At 35.5% G+C, this 15,291-nt stretch overlaps 1 protein-coding gene across 1 annotated transcript; it reads right to left on the minus strand.

The window, feature by feature from the left end:
- Positions 1-3,097: 3,097 nt before the first annotated feature.
- On the minus strand, positions 3,098-10,568 carry UTS2B (urotensin 2B). The gene is made up of 4 exons (XM_023214663.1): positions 10,435-10,568; positions 6,093-6,191; positions 4,795-4,832; positions 3,098-3,352 (listed from the first exon to the last, which is right to left on the minus strand). Exons 1-4 carry the CDS (start codon positions 10,535-10,537, stop codon positions 3,098-3,100), a joined length of 495 nt encoding a protein of 164 aa, XP_023070431.1. The 5' UTR covers positions 10,538-10,568.
- Positions 10,569-15,291: the final 4,723 nt, after the last annotated feature.

A 15,291-nucleotide genomic window follows, 5' to 3' on the forward strand; every position in this document is an offset into this window, starting at 1 on the left:
CTACTGGAAGATTTTATTATCTATGGCATAACAAACCCAAAATATGTGGTAGGAATACAACTCTTCAACATTCCTAAAACTTCTCTATATTTCCTAGGGATCCCACATCCCCATGAAGTTAAATTGGGATCATATGCATAGCTCTGGCAGTTAAAAGCATATTTACGTGCTTCATGCGTCTCCTATCCTACTATAGGTACATTGGACACCATGTGTTCCACATAGTGTATGCATGAAGTGAAGGAAAAATGATCAGCATATGTAAGACTTCATGTAAACGCGATCAAAATTATAGAAAGATGCAGCACTGAGATTTAAAGGCTATTTTGTTAGCTTGCTTAGCATATCCCAATATACAGTTTGATAACGTGAAGGGAGGGTGCTTCTCTAAAACATACCTAAAATCTGACACAGTATCAGCAACTCATTAATGGCAGACACAGAAACTGATATCATAGGTTTGAAAAATTAAGAGTTAATTTTATTAAATGACAAAATAAGTGGTAAAACTGGCATCTGCAACAGCTTGGGATTCAGACCATGTGCCTAGAGCTCCTAGAAGAAAGGCTGGAAAAGAGCAAATTGGCAGGCAGTATGTTCAGGTTGCCGTTGATTGTGGTTATCCTTTCCCTGCTCCTCTGTTGGATTTGTATGGGGTAAATAATAACTCTTCTCTTCAGTTAATAGGTCTGTGAATGAAGAGTAGCTTGGCTGGGCGTGGTGGCTCACACCTGTAATCCCAGCACTTTGGGAGGCAGAAGCAGGTGGATCACCTGAGGTCAGGAGTTTGAGACTAGCCTGGCCAACATGGTGAAACCTGTCTCTGTTAAAAATACAAAAAATTAGCTGAGCATGGTGGCGCATGCCTGTTATCCCAGCTACTTGGGAGGCTGAAGCAGGAGAATCGCTTGAACTGGAAAGGCGAAGGTTGCAGTGAGCCAAGGTTGCACGCCATTGCACTCCAGCCTGGGCAACAAGAGCAAAACTCCATCTCAAAAAGAAAAAAAAAAAAGGCGTGTGGCATGGTACCTCACGCCTGTAATCCCAGCACTTTAAGAGGCCAAGGCAGGTGGATCACCTGAGGTCAGGAGTTTGAGACCAGCCTGGCCAACATGATGAAACCCCCGTCTCTACTAAAAATTCAAAAAACTAGGCAGTCTTGGTGGCGGCACCTGTAGTCCCATCTACTCGGGAGGCTGAGGCAGGAGGATAGCTGGAACCTGGGAGGCAGAGGTTGCAGTGAGCCAAGATTGTACCACTGCACTCCAGCCTGGGCTACACAGTGACACTCTGTCTCAAAGAAAAAGAGTGGCCACATTATATCTGATGAAGACTATTAAATGTATCCTGCAAAGCCTGTTCTTTGTGCTGAGTGCAGTTACTAGAAGAGATTTGGGGTTGTCTCTAATGAGAATGAGTTGAGATCAAAGGATAGACTATGATAGAGGCAGCGCTCACCAAGTACTATAAACACTTCCTTATGTTTACTAACCTTCCTTGCCTTATGTTGGTGGTAGTCTGTGACTAATCCTGGCCAATGGACTTCAGTAGAAATGATGTGTGCCCCTTCTGAACTGAGGCAGTTGAAAGCTGGGATGTATCCTTTATCCTCTTCTGTTTTGCAATGTTGGAGGCAGTTAAGCTGTATCAACATTCTAGATGACAGGGCTACAGAATAGAGCGGTGCTGTGCTACAAGCATTGAACTTGATTCCCGACTTTATTACACCATGTCTCTGAGATTTAGATTAAAACTGTTAACATATAATAGCCTAAGCTATACTAATTCAGGAACGGTCCAACAAATCTCTATTTCAACCTTTCTCTTGTACTTTCTTCTCCTCTAGTTAACCTTGGCTCAATAAACAGAAACTGTCCTTTGTTCCTAGTTGCTCAAAATAAAAACCTTGGAGTAATTTTTGACACCTGCTTATTTTTTATACTTCATGTGTAATTCTTCAGCAAAATTGGTTGACTTTTATTCAAAATACATCCTGAATCAGACCAGCCTGACCAATATGGTGAAACCCATCTCTACTAACAATACAAAAATTAGCCGGGCGTGATGGTGCATACCAGTAATCCCAGCTACTTGGGAAGCTGAGGCAGGAGAATTGCTTAAACCCCAGAGGCAGAGGTTTGCAGTGAGCTGAGATTCTGCCATTGCACTCCAGCCTGGGCAATGAAACTCCGTCTCCAAAAAAAAAAAAAAAAAAAAGTCACTAAATTCCCTCCCTCCTACGCTCCACTTCATCTTCTACCACTTTATCCTTCAGCCTTACTAGCTAAGTCACTTAGCAGTTGGGTTATTTTCAGCATGAAATTTAACCCCTCTGAGATGCAGTTTTCTCGTCTATAAAAAAAGTCATATTAATAGCCATCGTATGGGATTCGTGTAGAAAATAATTGTAGTAATAATGATCAAAATAATTTTTTTAAGTTAAGCTTACATAGTACTTACTACATACCAGGAATTATTTTAAATTAAATTAACTCATGTACTCCTCTCAACAATCCCATGAAAATTATTGTCATTATCCACATTTTTAGGCAAAGAAAATGAGGCAGAAGAAGTTAGATAACTCTCCACGGTTGCGTAGGTAGTCAAAGTTAAAATTTGAACCCAGGCAGTCTAGCTCTAGAGTCTGAATGCTTAATAACTATATTTTGAGACATTAAAATATAAAATGTCTGGTATATGTTCAGGGCTTAACACTGGTCCACCTTCCTCCCTTAGTAATATTGTGAAAATATGATTTTACAGAAGTTAAACACAAATCTGGTATAGGGGACAAGTAAAAATAAATATGCTTAGGAAATCTCTCATCACTACATGAATAAAGAAACAGTAATACAGTATTTTTTTCAAAAATGAAAACAATGAATAGCAATGAAGTTTCCTCTTATGTCAGAATAGATTCTGTGAAATTTCAAATTGACTTAAAATGGATTATTTCTATTTGTGGTCTTTGCTGCTTCAGTGTTTAAGCCAAAATAGCAAGGGTAAGCCAGAGTTTATACAATAAGGACCTATTTTATTTAAACCTGAGAAGTGTGAACTTGCCCCCTGTTGTAAATACCAGAAAGCTCAAATACATTTATATGGTAACACTTTTATCGGAATATATTTTTTTAATATGAACCTTTTTATTGATCACCACCATAAGACTAAGAAATGCCAACTGAATCATCTTCCTCTCAGAAATAACTGCAAAAATCATCTTTTGGAAGTCAATCTTAAAACCTTGAAATAAAAGCTTATCTCGTTTGCTAGGATGAGAAGAGAATAGACCATCTATAGCATAGGACATCTCAGAATCCTTCTCCACTAGCTGTTCTTTTAGCTTTTCCAGCTGATAAAACTGTAAAATGATAATTAATTAGTCTTCTATAAAGCCATGCTGTTGGCCAGGCGTGGTGGCTCATGCCTGTAATCCCAGCACTTTGGGAGGCCGAGGTAGGCAAGTCACAAGGACAGGAGATCGAGACCACCATGGCTAACACAGTGAAACTCCACTTCTACAAAAAATACAAAAAATTAGCCGGGCGTGGTAGCAGGCGCCTGTAGTCCCAGCTGCTGGGGAGGCTAAGGCAGGAGAATGGTGTGAACCCAGGAGGTGGAGGTTGCAATGAGCTGAAGTCGCACCACTGTACTCCAGCCTGGGCAACAGAGCAAGACTCCATCTCAAAAAAAAAAAAAAAAAGCTGCTCTTTATTGAAGAAGAGGAAAGATGAAAGAAAGAAAAGAGGAGAAAAAATGGACAAAAGAAAGGAAGAGAGAAAAACGAAATGGAAATAAAGGAAGAAAAAAACAAAAAACAAAAACAGAGAGCATTCATTTAGGGGCTGACTAGGAAAGGTACATGACTCAACAAAAGATCAGAAAGAAATAGGTTTTGGGCAAAAGGAAGTCACCTCTAGTTGTTAATGGGGAACCTGCAAATACAGCCTGTGTACTTGGACTTTATTTTGTGTCACCTATAATGAGCAGGTCTTTTCAAGGAGCTACAAATTATTATGTCGATGCTTGGATTTCCTGAAATTTTTTGTCTTTTCTAGTTGGAAGGAAAAAGTATTTTGAGGCCCTAAGATTTCGATCTAGAATTCTACTTATTTTAATTTTTAACAAGGTTATTAATTGCCTTAAGCCCTGAAGAACTAACTATGAAAGTAGGGTTCAGCCTGAACCACTGTTTATCGCCATGTTGGTGCTACTCAGAAGAGAATGATGAGAATAATTCTCTCTCCCAAACGTCCATACGGTTTGCAGAGTAATGGAATTGCACAGAGAAAATGGTGTTACTAGGGACCCCCATCAAGAGGGCAGCACTTCCGGCTCTTCAGACCAGCTGCTTCAAGCCAAACAGCTCTGCTTTTACATGTTTCATTTGCTGGAAAAACACAACATTTGGGGGAGAAAAGATTCCCACTGTTTAAAAACAATAACTTCAAAAAACATCCATCTATTTATAGCCTCCCATTTTACAGATGAGGAGATTTCAGTCTAGAGAGTTTGTTTGCCCCAGGTTTCACAGTTTGGTAATTGCAAAGCTAAAATTAAAATCCAGATTTCTAGACATTATATAGAAAGATCACTTCAGCCCTAGTTTTCTTTTGTTTTGTGTTAGTATAATTTGATTTTTCTTTTCCTGTAAAATAGCTTCACCCTTTGTTTAGCAGGAATAGAAGTTTTACATTGTAGTATTAATAATTTCTTTTAAAAAACATTGTGCCAAGAAGAAATTTCCTTATAATTGTTATTAAAGTTGATCATTTAAGTATTTCACATTCTCACCTGGTTAAGTTCTTCCAGTTTGTTAGGCAATGCTAGATCTGCAAGACACATTTGTCATATGAAAAAACGTACATCGCAAGTAATATTTAATTTGCTTCAGTACACACGTTTAGAATCTTATGTAGAAAGCACATGTCTTTTTCATATGATTTGACATAATCCACCCATTCCTAATACAAAATCTCCAGTATATTTTTTCAATGCCCATAGTATTGAAATGCAATCAGTTATGACATCTGAATATCTAACTTTCAACAATAAGTACAAAGTTTTTCTAAAGTAGACCATAGTTCTAACATGACCTATGATTTAGAAATAAACCATTTTTGCTGGCATGTGGAAATTCTCATAAAACATTAAATGGGAAGAAGAAAAGCAGGCCATGTATCCTATGCATAATTCAATCAAGAAGAAAATTCTCCAAAATACTAATGCTAACTTGCTCCATGTCTTAAAATTTGGGTACAAATTTTTGTTTTTATAAATTTCACTTATTTTTCAATAGGAATTTATTACTTTTAGTTTAAAAACCATGAATTTTAAAAGCATTTATTAAGTTATTCTTTTATCTGGCATTTTGTTGTATGAATACAGACATTTTTAGACTACTTCAGATGTTGTATGGGAGAGTAACAGTATCATTTGGTAACATTTTCTCTTAGGCTAGACTTGCTAAATTTCTGGCAAAATCTCAGTCATCTCTTGGAAGACAATCTGATGGATGTTTGTAAGTCAGATTATCCTGTTCTTCAAATAAAAATAATCTCAATTGGTGTAGCCTAAATTTTTCATTCATCATCTGTACTCCAACCATTTCCTAAAATTGAAAGATTTTGATTTAAATAATGTTAAATTAACTACAACAAAGCTGCAGTTAATTTGTGAAATTTCTGGAAGAAACCTATAAATATAATATTTTTGAAACATTTAATAAAAGAAATAAATTTAATAAAAAGAAATAAGCATTTAATAAAAGAAAATACTGGTGGTACTAGTGTAGAATTGCACAGATGAGAAGAAAACATGAATAAAGGTAACCATTTTTTTATATGGTTATATGGTAACCAATCCCATTAGGACCCTTGAATTGACCAAAAATAGGCTTTTAATATTTGTTAATAACTCCATGGATTTAACATGAATATAAAACAAAAAAAATCACTTAAATCTTTAGTGTAGCATATAAAGGAGTAATCATTTCATTTAATATCAATTAACATTTAGAAAAAGCAAGTTTCAAGACAAAATAGATTCTGTTATTTTTTAATAAATAGAGCTTGACTTTATCCTTAACTCACCAGTGTTGAAAGGTCTTTGGAAATCAAAATTTTTATTCAGTAGAGCCAGCAACAGTTCCTCACGATTTGGATAATTTTTATCTGGAAGTATTTCATTTCCTGTAATGATCAAAAACCACCATTTTCAATCTGAGTCACCGAAAATATTTCTAATTAAATTGGTCTTACAGGCAACTATCAATTTGTATATTTAACAACAAAAGAAATGTAGAGAGTGTATAATCCAAAGGGACGGGTCATTAAAAAAAGTATTGAATATATACTGAATGAATATGGACAAAGAGAGACAGACACAGAAAGAGAGAGAACATCTGCATATACCTGGAGGGTTGCACCCTACAGTTTTTCCTGTGATTAATTCTGAGTAGGAGAATTGGAGGTGAATTTTACTTTCTTCTTTTTAATCTCTGTTTCTAGAATGTTCTACTATTTTATTTAATGTAAGTATAAACTAAAAGTAGTTTTCAAAAGAAAAAAATTACATTTTATTTTGTGATTATATCTGATATACACATTTTTGTATAAGCCAGTTCATGTTCCATGAATTTCCTTTAAAACATCCAAGGAAGTTTGTGGCAGAGCTAGGATGGTGTCAACCTCTTCTGTATTGACATCTTTTCATCTTTGTCAATTTACTTCACAGTCATTCATTCCTCAGCTCCCTAAATGTCTCAGTACTATAATTACCTTCATTCTGGAGTAGAAATTGAGACAAGAGACTTCTAGCAAGCTATAAAATATGAAGATTCAACAAAATATCCAGTCACAAATAATTCAATTGAAATAATGATTAGTATATTACAATGAACTTTAGTGAAATGGTCTGAAAAATCAAACCTTTATGACATAATTTCTGTAAGATCATTTTTTCTTCTCGCTGCCTTCTTGTACTGTTAGAGTGTGAGTAGAATCAATATTAATAAGATTTAAGTTTAGGAGTGAGTACATGGTTTCAGCTAGAGAAACGACTTATAAGTCGATTAGACTATTTCTTAAAATCACCTATCTTTCCTGTCTCTACAAAATGTTAGTTGATAAATTCAAACAGTTAAATGGCTAATTAAAAAGAAGAAAATGAATAATTTGGGGTAGGTGACAGAATCACAATTTTCTACATTAACCAAAGACACTTAATTGTTGCTCAATTCTTCAATTTTCTTTGCTTCATAAACATAAAAATTATCCGTAAAATTTTCTTCTGAGTATTTTTTTTTTTTTTTTTTTTGTCTTGCTCTGTCGCCCGGGCTGGAGTGCAGTGGCCGGATCTCAGCTCACTGCAAGCTCCGCCTCCCGGGTTTACGCCATTCTCCTGCCTCAGCCTCCCGGGTAGCTGGGACTACAGGCGCCCGCCACCTCGCCCGGATAGTTTTTTGTATTTCTTAGTAGAGACGGGGTTTCACCGTGTTAGCCAGGATGGTCTCGATCTCCTGACCTCGTGATCCACCCGTCTGGGACTCCCAAAGTGCTGGGATTACAGGCTTGAGCCACCGCGCCCAGCTTGAGTATTTAAAATACCAACAGAATATCAAATTTTGCTCAGCATCAATTATACAAAGACTCTCAGAGATAGTTCAGTTTAAAAGAAAGACATTATTACGAAATAATGTAATTTTTATTTTAATCATTCATTAAAAATGTTAAATTGTAATCTTTAAAATGTTTTCATTAAAAAAAAGACGGGATATTTCAGAGCCAGATAATAATAATTACTTGTTTCAGAAAGACAACTGTGATAAGAGAAGCAGATTCATTACCTTCAATTTAGAAAATGTATGTGACTAAAGAGTAAACCAGAAGAGTATGGATCTAAAGCTTCTTTCCCCTTAATTCACAGTCCATTCCTCTGCATAGTTAAGTGAAACATTTTTCAAAAAACAGAACTGATAGATTTGCCTTTCTTTATTAGTTTTGCTTCCAATAATTATACCTCTATAACTCTTTGTCTTCAGAAATTACTCATCACTATCTCTTAAGAAAAAAAACCTCTTTTATGGGAGTCTCTGAAGAAAAACTTTTCTCAAGGAATTTTAAAAAGTTGATTTCTGAAGTTAAGATATTGGCTAAAAAAAAAAAAAGCAACAGAAAATGAGTCTTTTGTTTTTTGTTTTCATACTTAGTTTTAAAACAGATATAGCTTTAAAACAAAAAATTTTGTTCCTAATGTTTCTATCTTTGAACAGAGTTAATATTAATAAAGGAAATATTTGAATATAAAATATCTGAGTGTAGACATACATTTGACACAAAAGACGGCAAAGCTGCTCCAACATGAGAGAGTGTTTTTGCAAACATTACACAGAAAATGGTGATTCATTACTACTCGAGATACTGAATCTTAAAAAATTTAGTTGTCTCTTTGCTTTCCATTTACGTGGGAAGGTTTTTACTGCATTGAGACAAGAAATTTTACCAGAAAGAAATCTGGAAACTCCCAAAACGATTATATTCCCAAAAATAAATTTCCCATGATCTTCTCGGTCATGATACTCTTTCTTCCTCCTTTGTGTTAGGCAGTTTGCCCAATTTCAGGCTGATTCCCTCAGGCGCACTTTTATACGGTCCCTACCAGATGTAAGCTGGGAGTATTGTGCCATTTGTCTTGGAGAGTTCTAACACACAGAAAAAAGCTGATAACCCCAACTTTGTAGTCTGTGTTAGCAGATACATGCTTATTTTAAAATTATATTAAAAGACTAAAATAAGTCAAATAGTGGATTTAAAAAATGTATACATGGAGAAGAGCTCACTCTAATCATGGACTATTCAGATAGAAAATAACCTTATTAATAATTTAATCTTCCTTATTTACATATGGTAAAACTGAGATGAAAGAGGTCTCTGAGAGAAATAGTTCCACTGTGCTGCCAGTAATATATGTATATAACTGTGTGGCATTCTGAGGTCAGAGGTGTTATTTAACTGTAATCTAGCAAATGCTTTAGAGGCAGATTTTTCTCTATTTCATATACACATGACATTAGAAATTACAGTTACCTAATCCTAATTTTGCAAAGTCTTCAGCAAATAACCACATTTTTCCTCTCATGTTTACATTATGTTAGAAACATTGGAAATTTCATTATTTCCTAGAAAGAGCAATGGAGACCAACCAAATGCAATGATTGTGGCTGGCCAAAGACAGAATGTGAGTGTCATGGATAAAATCCAGAATCTTTGATTCCCAGGCTTGTATTTAGGTCCCTGAGACTACTTGTTTTTCAATGGGTAAGATCCTCATAAATAAATAATAAGGAATTATGCAATTTTATTTCCTCTGCCAACAGAACTACTCTACTTTTTATTGACTGAAGTCACAAGGTCCAGTAAAATGGAATTAGAATCAGAAATTGGAAACTTGATCTCTTTTCTCAATCTAATGTCATGTAAACAAAATTTATTACATTCTGTCTTAGTTCCCCTTAAGTAAGCTGAGAGTAAAAGGTTATCTCCCTCTTCCTGACAAGGAAGTCAGTTAGATGAGAGAAACAGCAAGAATTTCAGGCTGGAAAAGATATTAGAGAACATTACTTTAAGTCACTATTTTGGAAACATAAAGAAATGTATTAAAGTTTAAATGAGGTTAGGTTGTTTGCCTAATAAATCACCACTAAATCTCACTCTATGAATTCTCAGTTTAAGAGCTACCTTTTCTATAGAAGCACCAAAAAATTTAAATAAAAATTATATACATTATAATGTTAAGAGCAGAAACTTATTTTCACTAATTTTATCATGGTGTATATTTTCTAGCTGTCATAGATGGAATTATTTCATTTAACATAAGAATCCTAAGTATGTTGGAAATGTGATAAAAAATGTGTAATGTAGGTATTAGCATTGCCCTCCTGAAACTGCTCTGATTTCCCCCAATGCTTTATTTTCTGCAAATCTCTGCACATACAAGTTTCTATCTTGATTTTTCTTTGTTGTACTCTCTTTTCAGAAAGAACTTACTAATTGTCTTGTAAGATGAAAATCTCCTTTTCCTTTCCCCAAGATAGAGTTTTGAAATATGAAGAATATAATACTACTGATACATTCCCAATCTTTGGTCATGGACTACAAATGAGAAACAAGCACCCCAATATTTAAAGTATAGTTGAAGTGAATTTAGTGCAATATTGGATAAAATTAATTTGGGTAAAATTAATCTACTTGAAAAGAACAGCATTGAAGATGACATTTAATTTTGGCCAGCAACTACCTAAGGGAGGTTTGGCTGTTAACTAATGTTTATTTCTTAAAACATTATTTCAACAATGGCAGAAAAATCAAAGTTGTTCAAATAGAAATAGAAGAACTATTTACCCACCTGCGGGATTTTAAATTGATGTGCACGTACCTTGGGTAAGATATGGCCATCCACGCACAGATTGTAAAAAGATCAACACAGATGACAAAGTTAGGAGCCCAAAGCAAAGAGTGCTTGACAGGATCTTGTTCATGTTAAAAAATCTTCTGGATTAGCAAAGAAACGGACTTTCCAGGTTAAAATGGATATTTCTATGGCTTTGGAATTCAGTACAGCTTAGTTACAAAAGGCAAATGTGCCTCAGTTATGAATGCTCTGGATGAAGGACAAAGAAAGAAAGAAAAGAAATCAATAAAATGCAATGCACCCTGTCCACATGATTCACTTCTTGGAGAAGTGACAGGTTCATTACAGAGTCAATGGCAGGAAGAACCCAATCAATACATCTCATACCCGCCCATTTCACTAAAAGCAGGCATTCCTAGGCATGTCCATACATTCAAATAGATGCACAAGGATGAAGCAAAATCTCTTGAAATAAAAAACTGTTGGATTTTCATAACTTATGGTTTAATTTCCTGATTCCAGGATTAATTAACCTCAAATTTTATTAATACTAAAGCTGAGAGCATAGACGGCAGGTGAAAATGGGAACAATGTCTTTCATTTGACTACTTTTGAGCTAGGTGGTAGTCTTCCTGATAGTGATGTTATTTGCAACTATCACTTTATCCTTTTTTTTTTTTTTTTTTTTGAGACTCTGTTGCCCAGGTTGGAGTGCGGTGGTGCCATCTCAGCTCACTGCAAGCTCCGCCTCCCGGGTTTACGCCATTCTCCTGCCTCAACCTCCCGAATAGCTGGGACTACAGGCGCCCGCCACCACGTCCAGCTAGTTTTTTGTATTTTTTTAGTAGAGATGGGGTTTCACCGTGTTAGCCAGGATGGTCTCAATCTCCTGACCTCGTGATCCGCCCGTCTGGGCCTCCCAAAGTGCTGGGATTACAGGTTTGAGACACTGCACCCGGCCAACTATCACTTTATTCTTAACCAACTGAATAAACTGGAGAAAACCTCAAATTTGAAATGAATCATAATGGGATCACATTACTGTCTCACTGTATTAGAAAAGGATGGTTTCATTTTGCTGCAAGCAGCACTTTTACAAATTAAGGCTGAATGTAATTAATTTGAAGCTGGCAGATGTCCCATCAGTTACTCTCTTTAATACTTGCTTTAATTTTGCTGGTTTTCCTTTTAAGCCAAAGTCTTTCGGTATATTATGGCTCCAGGGATGCTATAGTATGATGACCTCTGGTCTTGGCATTTACTTGTCCCAAAAGACTTGGGATATATCCACTCTAAAACTGACTCCGTTCCAGTGCATACACTGCAGCACATGATGGCGTTAACTAAGGAGAATGACTAATCTTTGTACTAGCCCGTTGCTCAGTAAAGTTTCTGAATAAAATCTAGATTACTTGGTTTGATATTTAGGCTTGTTTCTCCTTTACAGGTTCGTTTTTCACTATATATTTTGGTGTACCAGCCACATTAGACTACTAATGCATGAACATATCCTGTACCTTCTGCACTTCAGAGTTGCTGACGTGGCTGCCTAGAATCCTTTATTCTACAACTGGTCATTTTGCCTACTGATTTCTGAAGTTACCGATCAAATGCCATCAAAACTGTGTAGCCTTTTGGATCTTTCTTCTACTTTGTGTCATAACTTTTTTTTTCTCCTTTAGACTGCCACAACATTTAGTTTGTATGTCTACTATAGTTCCAAGTTCATTTCTCCTTTCATTAGTTATGTATTTGTGTGTCTGCCTCCACTATCAAATCGTAAACACTTTGAGAGCAGTTACAGTCATAGTCATTTCTGTCCCTGTGTGCAAGTACCATAGTGGTTTGTGGGAAAAATGAGTGAAAACATGTTTGATGTGTGACTAAGTAATAACCGAAATTTCTAGTAATTGAAAGACAAAAATATAACTCCCTTGAACTTCACATCCAGTTATAAAGCTACATGAGCTGAAAGAATAATTGCAACACTTCGTGTCTTACTTTCTTAAATAAGAATTCAACCATGAACAATGATGAACACAGATCCTAAAAGCTTATTCTTCCATAGCGTTTCAAAACCTCTGTCATTCAAATATACCTTGATATCTGTCCTTATTTATTTAATAAGTTATTTAAATTAACTTTCTAAACTCTATTTTAAAACATTATATCAAGATGGAAAATAGGAAGTTAATGTCATGTGATATAGAGAGAATATATACATATGATGAAAAATTGTACAATTACAAGTCATATACATAAAAATAAGATATAAAATAATACATCTAATCAATAATTCAAAATAAAAACCTAAAAATAGGTTTTGCAATGAAATTGGAAATTTAGATATGCACTGTATTAAACACATACTCAACTTTTATTGCCTTAATTTAAAAAATTAAGTATAAATAAGATTATTCCACTTTTTAAAAAGCATTGATGTAAACTGCATGAGGAACTCCAATTCTCATGGGTAAGAAGTTTTCTTGAAAGTGGCAAAATAATTTAACTGTCTTTTGATAAGATTGAATACTGATTATTCATTTCTTTTCTTTCTTTCTTTCTTTTTTCTTTTTTTTTTTAAGATGGAGTCTCTCTGTCACCCAGGCTGGAGTGCAGTGGCATGATCTTGGTTCACTGCAACCTCCACCTCCTGGGTCCAATTGATTCCCCTGCCTCAGCCTCTTGAGTAGCTGGGATTACAGGCTAGCACCACCATGCCTGGCTAATTTTTGTGTTTTTAGTAGAGACAGGGTTTCACCATGTTGGTCAGGCTGGTCTCAAACTCCTGACCTCATGATCTGCCCACCTCAGCCTCCCAAAGAGCTGGGATTACAGGTGTGAGCCACTGCACTTGGCCCCAAAATGAATAATCAGGGCCGGGCGCAGTGGCTTACACCTGTAATCCTTTGGGATTAAACTCTTTGGGAGGCTGAGGTGGGCAGATCACAAGGCCAGGAGTTTGTATTTATAATTTCGTTTCACATCTTTTTTCCACAAAGTCTTGTTTTAAGAAATCTGATATAATTTCCAAAATATTTTTCTGCCATATTTTAGGTAATATTGGCAAAGTGATGAAAAATAAGTCCCTAGCTGTCCTTCTGAAATGAAGGCGATATGAAGACTTTCCCAGACAAGCAAAAGCTGAAGGAATTCATCACCACCACACCAGTCTTATAAGAAATGCTAAAGGGAGCTCTTTGTGCTGAAAGAACTGAGTGCTAATTAGTAACATGAAAGCAGGAATGTATAAAACTCACTGGTAGAAGTAAGTACACAGTCAACTTCAGATACTCTAATACTGTAATGGTGGTATATAAATCACTAATATCTTTAGTACAAAAGTTAAAAGACAACACTGTTAAAAATAGTGCTTTAGATGTATAAGCTACAATAATTTGCTAAGGAATACACAATATAAAGTGATGTAAATTATGACATCAAAAGCAAAATGTGAGGAGGTAAAGTAAAAGTGTAGAGTTCTTTTACATGGTCAATGTTAAGTTGCTATCTGCTTAGGATAGTATGTTATAATAAGATGCTTTATTTTAGCTTCATGGTAAGCACAAAGCGAAAACCTATAGAAGACATCAAAAAACAGAAAAATATGGAATCAAAGCATATCACTAGAGATAAATTTTAATCACAAAGGAAGACAGCAAGAGAAGAAGCAGCAAGAAAGGATACACAAAACAACCAAAAAACAATTAACAAAATGGCAGTAGTAATTTTTTACCTATAGTTACCTTGAATATAAGTGTATTAAGTTCTCCAATCAAAAGACATAGATGAATAAAGACCATACCCAACTATATGCTGTCTACAAGAGACTCATTTCACTTCTAAAAATATACATAAGTTGAAAGTGGGCCAGGCTTGGTGGCTCACACCTGTAATCTCAGCACTTTGGTAGGCCAAGGTAGGTGGATCACAAGGACACGAGGTCGAGACCATCCTGGCCAACATGGTGAAACCCTGTCTTTACTAAAAATACAAAAATTAGCTGAGCATAGTGGTGCATGCCTGTAGTTCCAGCTACTTGGGAGGCTGAGGCAGGGGAATCGATTGAACCCAGGAGGCGGAGATTGCAGTGAACCGAGCCCATGCCACTGCACTCTAGCCTGATGACAGAGTGAGACTCCATCTAAAAAAAGAAAGAAAAGAGAAAAGAAAGTAAAAGGATGGAGAAAGATATTCCATGCAAATGAATAACAAAATAAATGGGATAGTTAAGTTTACATCAGGTAAAATAGACTTTAAGACAAAAACTGCAAAATGAGACAAAGAAGGTCGTTATGTAATGATAAAGGGGTCAATTCATCAAAAGGATATAATAATTTTAAATATGTCTATACCAAATATCAGAGCAGCTAATTATGTAAAGCAAATATTAATAGATCTGAAGAGAGAGATCAGCTGTAATACAATAATAGTAGGTGATTTCAATACCCCATTTTCAACAATGGACAGATCATACAGACAGAAGATCAATAGGGAAGCATGAGACTTAAATGAAACTTTAAACCAAATGAATCTAACAAACATATACAGGACATTTCATCCAACACCAGAATACACATTCTTCTCAGGTGCATACCAAATATTCTCCAGGATATGTCATGTATTAGACCACAAACAATGAACAAATTTAAGAAGAATGAAGTCATATCTTGTACCTTCTCCAACCACAATGGTATGACACTAGAAATAAATAATAAGGAATTTCAGAAAATTCACAAATACATGGAAATTAAACAATATGTTTTCTAAACAGCTAATAGACCAAAGTAGAAATTGAAAGGGAAATATAAGAATATCTGGAGACAAATGAAAATGGACACACGCACCAAAATTTATGGGATACAGTGAAAGTAGTTGTAA

Source organism: Piliocolobus tephrosceles, chromosome 2 (genome assembly GCF_002776525.5).
Source record: "Piliocolobus tephrosceles isolate RC106 chromosome 2, ASM277652v3, whole genome shotgun sequence".
NCBI classification, from domain to species: Eukaryota; Metazoa; Chordata; class Mammalia; order Primates; family Cercopithecidae; genus Piliocolobus; species Piliocolobus tephrosceles.